The sequence below is a fragment of the Staurois parvus genome, unplaced genomic scaffold (assembly GCF_062004578.1).
Source record: "Staurois parvus isolate SC_StPar_1 unplaced genomic scaffold, SC_StPar_1.0 ptg000714l, whole genome shotgun sequence".
Classification (NCBI taxonomy): Eukaryota; Metazoa; Chordata; class Amphibia; order Anura; family Ranidae; genus Staurois; species Staurois parvus.
Window position 1 is genome coordinate 2,884,007 of NW_028318510.1, and position 13,415 is coordinate 2,897,421.

The 13,415-nt window shown below is 40.1% G+C and overlaps 1 protein-coding gene across 1 annotated transcript in view; it reads right to left on the reverse strand.

The window, feature by feature from the left end:
* ADAMTS6 (ADAM metallopeptidase with thrombospondin type 1 motif 6) overlaps positions 1-13,415 on the reverse strand; it is a 433,529-nt gene that overhangs the window by 186,340 nt on the left and 233,774 nt on the right. The window contains exon 10 of the mRNA XM_089653457.1: positions 1,770-1,916. Coding sequence (XP_089509583.1) covers positions 1,770-1,916 — 147 coding nt within the window. The remainder of the gene's footprint in view (positions 1-1,769; positions 1,917-13,415) is intronic.

Below are 13,415 nucleotides of genomic sequence, written 5' to 3' on the forward strand. Positions count from 1 at the left end.
TTTTTAATGCAGAAGAGGCATGCTCTATCTCTTCTGCAGTAAAATTACTTACCTGCCTGTCCACCCCTGTACAGTGAGCTGTGCGTGTGCAGCACTGTAGAAATTCAGCAATCACAAAGCTGACACCAGAACCACACTGTAGAAATTAGCAATGTTGAAACCGACGGAAAATCTGCGCATACACAAGAGTGACATCCTCCCCACCCAGTCAATGAAAGCATTTGATACCTGGAAGCTGGCTGCTTGAAGATGTCAGCCAACGGGTGGCAGGGAACTCCAGGATGTCACATCACTGGAGCCAAAGTGAGTATAGTTCCACTTTAAAAAATAAAACAAAGCTAAATGTGTATTCTGTCTCATACATCCAATGTGTACTTAGAGCTGTTCATAAGGCTTGAACTGTGGCCTCACAAAATTCAATAAGAAATATCACGAATGCTTCCTATGTGCGTGTATATTTCATTTATGTGTGTTCGTGTGTGTTTTATATAACCAAGGGCCTTTATCTTCTTATTTACATGATTCTTTTCACATTTTGTCTTTGATTCCGGTGTCATGTGGGCACTTTTAACCAAAAATATGAACACCAACTCTTCCTGCAGTAGGAGGGAAGGACACGACCTGTGAGTATTTAAAGTGGTTTTAAACCCCTGAAATGAAATGAACAGAACACATCCTTCTATAGTATGCACTTGCCTAAATCCAAACCCAAAGTGTGATTTCTGTCTTTTCTCTCTTCCACCTGCTGTCTGTATTAGTCACTTTTAACAGGTTATGCTGACACCACAGAATCTCCGGAGACAGCCTTACACACACATCACTCCATCCCCCCCAAGCACACAGAAGGTAATTGACAGCCTCAGCTGTGCATGTTTCCCAATGAGACTGTGTGTGGGGGGTGTCCTTTCCCTCCACTCAGGTCTCAGATTACAGTTAGCTCCTTTCTGTATGCTGTGCAGTGTGTGGCGTCAGATTACTGGCGCCTGGCTTCTGGAGCTGATAAACAGCCTTTGATCTGTGTGTTTTAGAAAGCTGTAGAAAAGGGAGGACTGCAGATAAATAGGTACAACTTATGTAGGAGGATTTGTTTAATCTACGTGTTTCACTCACGGTACGTCAGTAGGTATATGTAAGGGTTTAAAACCACTTTAACAGCAGCAGTGAATCATTAGGTCTCTGGCCCTACCAGACAGAACTGTGCTGTGTGGTGAAGGAGAACTGTGTAAATCTCAGGGCTGGATAGACAGAAATACTAATTCTTTGGCAGATAAAACAGCTTCAATATATATATTCCGTATGTGCATTTAGCTATTTGCATGGATTAGTATCCAGCCCTGAGATTTACACAGTTCTCCTCCACCACACAGCACAGTTCTGTCTGGTAGGGTCAGAGACCTAATGATTCTCTGCTGCTGTTAAAGTGGTTTTAAACCCTTACATATACTTACTGAATTCTATGCAGTTCTAAATGAAGAACGTCAGCAAGTATGTGACTGACACAAAAGATGATAGTTGGTATTTGTGGTGCAAAATGGTAGAGTCACCCCTGCTTCTTCCACTTTCAAGAATCTGTACATATGGGACTGATATTATAAAATAGACAAACTAGCTGAGCTAATGTAAGAAATATCATTATGAAATACATTTACTGGGTATCAATTTAATACCAGGGATGTCCCCACTGCAACCTTTAGAAGTATAAAAAAAAGTATTATTAATGGGTTAAAGGCAGCTAAACAGTCAAGCATAAGAAAGCAGACGGTACTCACTCTAGAAAGCTGGTGATATATTCCCTGCTGCAGGCCGACCAGGAGAAAGGGTTTGTGTTAGACGTAATGTGAGCTGCCATTAACTTGGCAGCTTCATGACCTTTGGTCCCACAGGAGTTTCCAATTCCATCATGGTTCATACCAAAGCTAGAACATACAAGAAGGGAAGAGAACATATGTAGATAAGTGAGTGGTCACTAAGATCTGTAAAACACTTTACAGTACTTCTGACTTTCGTCGGCAAATACATTTATTTGTTTTGCAAACATCTGATTAAAATTACAACTGGATGCATAATGCATGGCTTATTATAAAAAAACGAAGAGGCAATCTGAAATGTAACCTATGCCTGAAGTTTCAGTGACAGCTGACCTTTAAAGCTCTCTGTACATGCTGATTATTGTTGCAGTTTGGACAACTGCTGTGAAGTCGTTTTTAAGTGTTAGTCAACCCCTAGGATCAATGAGAAGAATCTGGATCACACTTATGTTTTTTTTTTCCTGGTGCGATTTACATTAAAATAAATAGAAATGCATCAAAATGCATGTTAACGAGTGTTGATGTAGATTAATGTGCATTCACATTATACATTTTCAATGCACGTTGCAATGCACTTTGTGCTGAATGGCACAGCACATCAGGATGAATGTTAACATGCACCGCCAAAGTCATGATGTGTTTACATGTGTCTTAATGCATGTGTTAAGATTGAGCTTGATGCATTTTAATTCATTTTAATTGAAATTCACTCAAGGAAAAACAAATAGGTGTGAATCCAGCCTTAAGCAGGCCATACATTAAAGTGTTTGTAAAGGCATTTTTTTTTTAAATAACAAACATGTAATACTTACCTCCTCTGTGCAATGGTTTTGCATAGAGCAGTCCCGATCCTCCTCTTCTCGAGTCCCTGTCCGGCGCTCCTGGCTCCTCCCCCCCTGCTGAATACCCTATAGGAAGTCGCTTGCTATGGGGGCACTCATGCGTGCTCACTCCTGAGCCCTGCTATCTGTGTCCATAAGACACAGAGATCATGGCTCATCCCCACCCCTGCACCCTCCTAACTGACTGTGATTGACAGCAGCGGGAGCCAGTGGCTGTGCTGTCTCAGTCACTGAGGAGGGAGCAACCCGGGAGAGCCGTTGCTCTCATGAACATTGCTGGATCGAGATTGGGCTTAGGTAAGTATTGGAGTATTAGGGGTTGAAGGGAGTTGCATATTGAAAGTTTCTTACTTACATAGAATGCATGAAGGTAAAAAGAACATTCAGTCTTTAGAACCAGGAGCTGCAGGAAAGAAAATTGCTTGATTCCCCTGTCAACACTGAATTCCTCCAGAGGAGCTTTTGTATTCAGACAGCGGGAGGTTTCCCAGCCATCAGAATACAATGATTACTGCTGGATGCTGTATCAACCAGCAGTAACCAAATGAAAAAAAAAAAACAACAAGCTGGTTGCACTGACGTTCATCAAGTAATCAACTTCAGTACAACCAGCCTGCCCATACATGGATCAAAATTTCGCTGGTTCCTGCTGAACCAGCCAAATTTCAATTTGTCCATCCCCAGCTTTAAAGTGAACCTGAACTCAAGAAGTGACAATTTGCTATCTATAAGGAAATGTCCTTCATACATTGTGAGGGTCTGTGATTTCTCAACTTGTCCTACTGCTTATTGAACATTACTCCACTTGTCATCAGATCAGCTCTGACATGAGGAAGTATAGCTCTGCTCCTCTACCAATGTGGCTGCCTCCATACAGAGACACAGTGCAGAACACAGTATTTTTTAAGTAATGGGGAAAAGATCAGCTGCCTTTGCCCTCTGCTTGACATTTATAGGCACAACCACCATGGTTAAGGTCAAGTTTTAAATGATTTCTATCTTCCTGTTCTGTCTGACACATATCACCTGGACAGGATATAAGTTGAAGTCTCCTTTATGGAGAGACAGCCAAAAAAAAACCTAAACTTTTAAACCTTTCTGATTCTACTAGAAAATGTGGTTTTATTGTTACCGGTTACCCTGTTTTTCCATTCACTTTCTATTCTGTCTGATACCTTTAAAATAGACAGGAAGCGTGGAGATTTTCCTTTAATTTATATTGTATTGATTGAAGTGTGGACCCCTCCATACTGGAGGATGAATGCAAAGATGAAGTTAGGAGGCCTTTAGTGCAGATGAGACTTTGTATACAACCTCTGCAACAAAAATCCTTCGTGCTCACATTTTTAACTTTAGGGTTAAGTTTGGCTTTAAGGTCAATTGAGATGTAAAATTCATTTAATATTTTCACTCTTTTACATCATGTTAAGATTTCAATAAAAATGTTTAATTAATCAACAGTAATACCATAAATTTTCTTTGACCCACTGAAACAGAAACAAAATGGGTAGATTTTTCCTCATTTTTTTTTCAGTCTGACAACCATCAAACATAGGAAGTAAGGAGAAATCTACGCAATGGGAACAAAGCATTAAACACCTGGTGCTAACCATTCCAAAACTAAAGATGTTTCAGTTGGAATTGGACTTTAAAGCTTACTGGATATAGATGTATTAAGTCTTTCCTATGTATCTGTACACTATATTGCCAAAAGTATTGGATTCAGGTGTTCCAATCACCTCCATGGCCACAGGTGTATACAATCAAGCACCTAGGCATACAGACTGCTTCTACAAACATTTGTGAAAGAATGGGTCACTCTCAGGAGCTCAGTGAATTCAAGTGTGGTACTGTGATAGGTTGCCACCTGTGCAATAAGTCCATCTGTGAAATTTCCTTACTACTAAATATTCCACGGTCAACTGTTAGTGGTATTATAACAGAGTGGAAGCAATTGGGAACAACAGAAACTCAGCCACAAAGTGGTAGGCCACGTAAAATAACAGAGTGGGGTCAGCACATGCTGAAGCACACAGTGCACAGAAGATGCCAACTGTCTGCAGAGTCAATAGTTAAAGACCTCCAAACTTCATGTAGCCTTCACATTAGCACAACAGCAGTGTGTAGAGAGCTTCATGGAATGGGTTTCCATGGCCGAGCAGCTGCATCCAAGCCTTACATCACTAAGTGCAAAGCAAAGCGTTGGATGCAGTGGTGTAAAGCATGCCACCACTGAACTCTAGTGCAGTGGAGACATGTTATCTGGAGTAAACCAAAAACCAAAAAAAGCATTCTCTGGAATGACGCATCATGCTTCTCTATCTGGCAATCCGATGGACGTGTCTGGGTTTGGCCATTTGCCTGGATAACAGAACTTGTCTAACTGCATTGCGCCAAGTGTAAAGTTTGGTGGAGGGGGGATTATGGTGTGGGGTTGTTTTTCAGGGTTTGGGCTTGGTCCCTTAGTTCCAGTGAAGGGAACTCTTAAGGCCTCAGCATACCAAGACATTTTGGACAATTTCATGCTCCCAACTTTGTGGAAACAGTTTGGGGTTGGCCCCTTCCTGTTCCAACATGACTGTGCACCAGTGCACAATGCAGGGTCCATAAAGACATGGATGAGTGAGTTTGGAGTGGAGGAACTTGACTGGCCTGCACAGAGTCCTTACCTCAACCCGATAGAACACCTTTGGGATGAATTAGAGAGAAGACTGCAGGCCAGACTTTCTTGTCCGAAATCAGTGCCTGACCTCACAAATGTGCTTCTGGAAGAATGGTCAAACATTCCCATAGACACACTCCTAAACCTTGTGGACACCCTTCCCAGAGGAGTTGAAGCTGTTATAGCTGCAAAGGGTGGGCCAGCTCAATACTGAACCCTACGGACTAAGACTGGGATGCCATTAAAGTTCATGTGCATGTAAAGACAGGCGTCCCAATACTTTTTGCAATATAGTGTATGTCTTCAGAAGAGCATTTGCCACCAACACTGTAATGCCTCAATGGTCTTTATTCTCCAAAGTAAATGGAAACTTTGATGTTCGTGGAGTGGAGATCAGCGTGGAACCACAAAATGGAGATGATTCTCTATGTCCACCACAGCACTGACCTGGGCAAAGTGTACATAGCATGATACTCCCATTTGCTGTAAGCCCAAGATTAGGACTTTTTGTTGTAGGTTTTCCCTGAATGCTTCACATTTCTCAGCTAACCCTGGAAGTATATATTACAAAGTGCATGCATGCCTTTGATTTTTGGATGTTTATATCAATGTCTGCTGCTTTGAAGATAACAGACAAATGAACATTTGCAGTCAATCCTAATTTTGTAAGGATCAACATAACCTTGAGTAAAAGTTAAGTAAGGACAAGGAGCAAGTTAAGCCTTTTGAAGACTATTCTCTAATGAAATATACAGTTTATAAATCAAATAAATATCTTTCAGAAAAATAGAGCCACAGTATAGACTGATGTATATAAGTTAAAGTGGTAGTAAACCGCGGCTGTTCTAAAAAAAAAAAAAATCACCTGCAAGGAAATGGCATAATGAGCTAGTGTGTATTGCATACTGGCACATTATTAAATATTTACCTTAGAACAAAGCCCTCCAGTGGTGCGCTGTCAACCCCGGTCTTTCTTCGCTGGGGTCCCCTTGATAACGAGCTTGGAGCTCGAAACATGTTAGGGGATCCACCCAGCAGATGCCACTAACCACCAGGCAACCACTGACCACCAGGGATCCTTGAATATGCTTGGGTAATACTTGAAACTCTAATGTGAGTTGTATACTGATTTTAATTTGATATATCAGAAGAAAGACGTGCTTCACCATTAGTACCTTTTGCCTTTTGGCTCGTTATTTGCGAGCCGTGTAAGGTGGACCATCTCAGGAGAAGTACCACCAGGAGGCTGGACGTCGTTGGACCCACTGGTGAACCAGATGTGACCCCCGAGTGTTTGCTGAGGCCCCCAAGTGTCTATCGTGGATGACCGGTTACTGTTCTCATTGCTGTCCAGGCCTTTTCCAGTTGCTGATGGTATACCTGATGACATGCATACAACGCTCAGTTTGTATGTTCCTGTGGTAAGCGCATTATTGTACTAGATTCTTCAGGATTTTAGATCAAGTGAACATCTGAAGCTCCTGCCATTTGTGTACATCTCACATGTGTTCAATCCACATGAACTTTTTTACTGTGTTTATTCATCACATACCAGACTTTTTATACTCAAGGTGTTGATATTATGAATATCTCCTAAAGTATATTCCTCCTAAAATATATTCACTTTACCCACAGGTAAGCCGTATCATAAGTTCTAAAGCGGACTTTACTACCACTTTAATATTTAGGTTGGCCTCCCCTCCCTCCCCCAGACGTAAAGATCCCTTTAAAAGGAACACCAGAGCTGGCCCGGATGGTGTTAAAGTGTGTGTGTGTGGGAGGGATTTAAAGTGCCACAGACCACCAATGATTTTGGGATTGTTTGTGTGGGGTTTTAAAGTGCCACTGCCCAGCAGTGATTGAGGGATTTTTTTTTAACACTGGGGTGGGGGGATTAAAATGTCACTGACCACCAAAGATTATGGGATAATTTTTTTAAGGGTAGATCAAAGAAAAGTGAATTTGAGCAAACCCAAATTTTTTGTTCTTTTTTTACCTTTATATACAGTAGTAAGAAATTGAAATACTGAGCAGTTATTAAACACCACTAAAAGAAAGCTCAATGGGGAGAGAGCATGAGTGAGCTTCCTCGAGTACATTGAACGTTGGGACTTGTAGAGCACAGGAGAATACTTCCTGTGTACTCATTCCTCCACAGGAGCTGGGAAGGTCAGTTAGTGATGATGTAAGGAGAGAGCTGTGAACTATGGGTATAGAGGTGAACTGTGGAGGAGAGGTGCAGAGACAAACTGGATAATGAGAGCAGACACAATTGGTGGATGAGGAAAATTGTGAACAAGGGGTATGAAGGGGAGCTGAGCCTACAGTGGATGGAGGGGTGGTGAGTTTTGAAAGAGTTTTGAAAGAGTTTTGTTTGGCCACACATGCATATTGTCTTGGGTGGTGCAGCTGCCTATTTTTTCTTCTTGATCTCTTTAAAGTTTGACCCCAAATTAATTTCTCATGTTGGCAACTATACTTGTGTAGACAGCCCTGAGACTGCTGCTGGGACTGTCAACTTGAATTTGATGTCAGGAGCCACAGCAGACCCACAGCTGTCACCAAACTGACACTCTAGTATTCCACTTGATTCCTCTCCTGGTAGCTATATAAAGGATTTTGTATAGAGTTGAGGGGAGGAGCGGAGGAGCTGAGCCACAAAAAGAGAATAATTACACATATCTATAAGAGGAGATGGTTATGATGTGATAGGAGACAGAGGTCTGTGGTAGGTAATCTACTCTCCTGAAGTCACATTTTCTAGCAAGCTCACACAAGCAAATAAAATTTCAAGCAAATAAAAAGTCATTACTGGAAAAGAAAAACAAAAAAAAAAACAACTTTTTCTGTGCTTTTACCTGCATTTTTTTTATGTTGGTAACAGGGTCTCTTTAATCTCAAAGAAACATAATTTCCAAGGCTCCCAGATCTCAGTGATGCCTATGGCAAGACCTTATCATAGAGCAGTTTATATAACATGTTGTCTTTTCTGGCTAAAGGACGTTTCCAGTTTGCTTTGAAGCGGCAAGAAAAAAACTAATTATGGTGCCAGGCAGTGGACAGAACATTTTCTCCTGTGATGAAACATTAAAACTTGATTATTTGACTTTTCCAGACGAAACAGCCTTACTTCAGTCATAACATCCTGTCACTTTGCTGGACCAACTAGACAGGCAGCCAAAGACGTTTGAGACGCAGTACAGATTATATCTGGATGCCCACATCAGTCATTTCTTCAGTAAATATATCATTATCAAGAGGTATACCACATCCGCTTGTAAGGCCCAGACTAGCGTGTCATGATGGACTGTGGATGCCACAGAAGTGGTATTGTGTTTATCTGTCTGAGCAGTGTACAGCGTGCCCCCAGCAAATGCTCACCCCACGTGATGGTCACAAATCAAATACATTTTCAAAGATCTACAGTTCAGAATATAATAAAATGCTTTATGAAGATGAACATATCATTTTCAAATGCCAGGAACACATTCAAATCGACTGCATGAGAAAAGTACGAAATGCAAATTGCAATATGGAGACCAATCAATGTTGTGCTGAATTAGCTTATGTAATGTGAATTCTGATTGGCTGCCATAGAGCAAGTAGGCTGTGCACTGTTTAGGCGCTATTCATTTTTGCATATTATGATACAGTGCGCTGTATGCACTTTGCTGGTTTCGCACGTGTTCTCAATAAACTCTATGTAACGTGTTTCACTGGAAACTGCATCAAAGATATCATTGTCCAGTCGAGCAATGGTTAATGTTGTAGAAGGAGTGTTCATTCTCCTCTGACTGTCATATGAGACTGCATAACCCCTGACACTCTGTCTGTACACTGCTGATGGGCCCTGTGCTATTCACATGCACCCTCCCAAAAAAACACCAAACAGAGCATGTGCAGACTTGCCACTGCTGCTCTGTACTATGGCAGATGGATTGGGGACCGTAGAAGGGGAGGATCAAAGAAGACAGAATCAAACAGCCTTTTTACACAATGCGGAAGATTAACACTTTACACTCCACAGTGAGTATAACATGCTTTACTGCATATACAGACTGATTTTACTGTAGTGGGTTTAGTAACACTTTAAAGAGACCCCGTCACCAACTTAAAAATTGCAAGCACAGAGAATAAGTATTTTAAATGCTTTCTTGCAACATTTTTAGCTCTCCATAAAGGGTTTATTCACTTGAAATGTGCCTTTGAACTTGCTAAAGATTTTGACTACTCCAGTAAAGTCAATTCTCCATCCATCTTCTGGGAATGTCTAATAACTGTCAACACAGCCAATGTCCTCTTCACTGCCAATGTCCTCTTCACTGCTAATGTCCTCTTCACTGCCAAGGTCTTTTTCAGCCCTCCTCACCCCTTTCACCTTCCTACATAAGCTTTTATGTTGCTGCAGATGAAGAAGTGAAGGAGAATACTATAGCGTTTTACTTGAGTAACAGCTCTGGTCTGCTGGGGCTGCCCACATTACATCTAAGATGGTGGTATCCAGCATCAGTCCCAGGTCTTTTGCAGGCTTTTACAGATAAATAAAATGCATTAACTACATTATTCCTTTTGCTGTCATGGATGGAGTACTTGGGTCCGCTTGTCAGGTGTACATACATCTACAAAGATTGGGAGGCTTTAGGCACACTCCCAATCTTTGTAGATGTATGTACACCTGACAAGCCAACTGTCAGCTTTCAGATGGAAGATTGCTTCCACAACAGGTAATCCCTCTCCATGTTTCATGGGCTCCATTGTCTCCCCTGTGGGCTCAGGGCCACCATATCTGGAATCGATGAGTAGAGTGAAGTAGCTACTAGATAGTAAGTAGATACTAACATTTATAGGTAAAGTTGATCCAGGAAATATCTGATTGCCTCTCGGGGAATCAGGAAGGAATTTTTTTCCCTGCAGGAGCAAATTGGATCATGCTTTGCGGTTTTTTTTTCCTTCCTCTGGATCAACTGTGGGTATAGGATTATTACCTTTTTTTTTTAATGGTTGAACTGGATGGACTTTTCAGCCAGACTAACTATGTAACTATGTAGCTAGTAAGAACCAGGAAGCGATGTGTATTATGTCTTTTCCACTTTCCCTGGTTGCTGTGGTCAGGGAAAAAGCAAATGGAGTATCATCTGTGCTCAATTAGCTTCAGTGGGGGTATAGAGGTCATCAGAGCTCTAAGAAACCTTTGATGACTCAGTAAAGAGGACTTGTCAGAGCAAAACACTATCACATTCAACACCCTATGTGATAGCAATAAAGTTAGGTGAAAAAGTGTAAAAAAAAAAAAGATAGTTACCCCCCCAAAATTTAAAGTTCCTCCACCTCCATTGGGGGTACCTATGTACGAAACTATCGATTGCACTACATACTGCATATTTCCACGCACACCATAGTGACAGCAATAATTCTAGGACCATCACTTACGGTTGACTTTAAACTGATGACCTGTAAAGGCTTTTAAAGTGTCACTTAAGGAAAATTTTGTGTGCCAGAGATTGTGGTACAAAGGCTTGACATGTTTGGTATATATTCACTTAGTGCAACCTCATCTTTTATATTTGTACATTAAATTTGTAAATGTTGGTGTTGTGTGCACTAAAATTAATTTCTGTGCATTTTTTACTGAAAATATGCATTTAATAAACTATTGATTTAATATCATGTGCCTTTAAACAAAAAAGGGGACTGACAACATTTTACTCTCCAGGGTCTCTGCTTTCTTCAGGCCCAAAATGTACATTTTAACTTGTGTGAAAACAAACAAACAAACTGGCTATGGTGGCAAAAGGGTTAAATGCACACATAATCTAATGGGAAGATTATTGTTGATAAATAATGGTCTGTTAGCAGAGTGTCTTTAAATAATAATCTGGATTCTGTTTTATGCAAGGCAGTGAACACAATACTTATTTGATTTTTGTAATCTATTAAAATCATTAGATTTATATGAACTGAATAAATTCTTAAGAACCAAAAATTATGGCCCTAAAATAAGGTGGTGCAGATCTAACATAAGAAATGTATTGCTCTATTACAATTTGACAATCAGCTGTACAGGGATTTGCTTCAATGATTAGTCCTAGATAAACAGATGTTTCCATATTGTATAACAGGAAAAATTCAGACATTCAGATGGTAGGGTCAGAATTTGGTGTAAACATGAAAGCATGGATCCATCCTGCCTTGTATCAACAGTTCAGACCGGTGGTGGTGTAATGGTGTGGGGGATATTTTCTTGGCACTAGTAAGGTGTACCTAATAAAGTGGCCGGTGAATGTATATTACTTTTTTGTTCCCGGGTTTAGGCACACTTTCATTTACATACTGTATGATTGAGACCATGTTCTGTATGCATACAAACCATTGAAATGAAAATGATCAGTGTTACAAAAAACAAAAGTCAGCTGTTGATTTTCTTGTGCAGATTGGAGAATCAGAAATTGGATTGGCTGCCATGCACATATCACACACACATCACTGTCCTTTTCTCCAACTTTAGTCATTTAAACTCAAGAACCAGTAACATGTCAAGTTTACATCCCAGAAGAATGACAATATAAATCCCAATAGCATAAAATAATCTCTGAATGAAGAGATTTCAAAGCATAGGGGAAAAGCTGATTATTTGAGAAGGCCAACATAAAAACAGTCCAAAATGTTTGTAGGAAGTGACATCAAAGCCTGTGTTTGTTTTTCCAAACTAATGGCAGCCAATGCCAATTAACAGCATGTGTCATTACATATTCTTTCTTCCCAGAAATAGCACAGAGAATATCCTCTAGTCTCTAATAAGTAATAGCTTCTGATCCCTATGGTGACAGATCTTCCTAATCCCTCAAAAACTTGTGAGAATGCCACTCCATCTACTTACCAGAGTACAGAGGATTGAGTATTTGGTGTCATTTTGGAATTGTTAGCAGAGTAATGCATAGCGTTTCAAATGGTATTTTTGCTTCTCTTAGAGGTAGTGTTACATGTCTGCAAATGGCTCTATGTACTCTGTAAAGCACTGCATAATATGTTGTTGTATAAATTCTGGTGTGCCTGCATACAGCCAATGGTTGTGTTAGATTTGTGGTCGGTTTAAACTATATTGCTATATTATTTATACAATATACAGTATATAAATCCAAAACTGGTTTGGAGGCACTCACAGGTCTTGCAGAGGAGGAAGATCAAAAACAGTAGTGTTTTTTTTGTCAATGTTTCGATGAAGCTCAGTCCATCTTTCTCAAAACATGGATGGACTGAGCTTCATCGAAATGTTGACAATTAAAATACTGCTGATTTTGTTCCTTCAAGACCTGTGAGCACCCCTAAACCAGTTTTGGATTTATGCGACAGAATTCTTTGTGGGTGGGCACCTGGGCATTTACTTCAAACATAGTTTGAAGTGCCGTGGTTTTATATATATATATATATATATATATATATATATATATATATATATATATATATATGTGTTATAAATGATGTACAAACACAAAAAAGGATGCACTGCTGGTTAGCTAAATAGCACAGCACATTATACATTTCATTTAATATATTTACTCAATCCTAATTCACTGTCACACAACAAATGCTCATCCATATAAAATAATCCATTTCAATGCAATCCTGTCACTAAAACTACAGGGAAAATTTGCAGGCTGTCATGATCATGCCATTAAGGGATTTCTTTTTGCATGTAACAGGTCTAAAGGGGTTTCCACCTTTATTATGTAGAGAATTCTACCCTCTTCATTCAAAATATGCTGTTTAACTATCCCCATTAGAACCACTTTTTCTGTCTTCTAACTAAAGAGTAGGTTCAAGTTTTTATCGACCGTTAACCCAGGCTATTCATCATTCGCAGAAGCAAACATCTGGTTGTGGCAGAAAGTCACACATTTATCGGCAGTATAACTACCGCCAATAAATATGACAGCTTCCTGCTCAGGGCAGAGCATGGACCTTATACCTGTTTTTATTTAACCTGACGGGTTGCCTAAAGGATCTGAATTACAAAAATTGAGGCTTTTCAGTAGGTAAGACTCCATGAATACTGACCAAAGCAAAAATATATGTTGAAACATTCTTCATCTTGATTTAACCCTA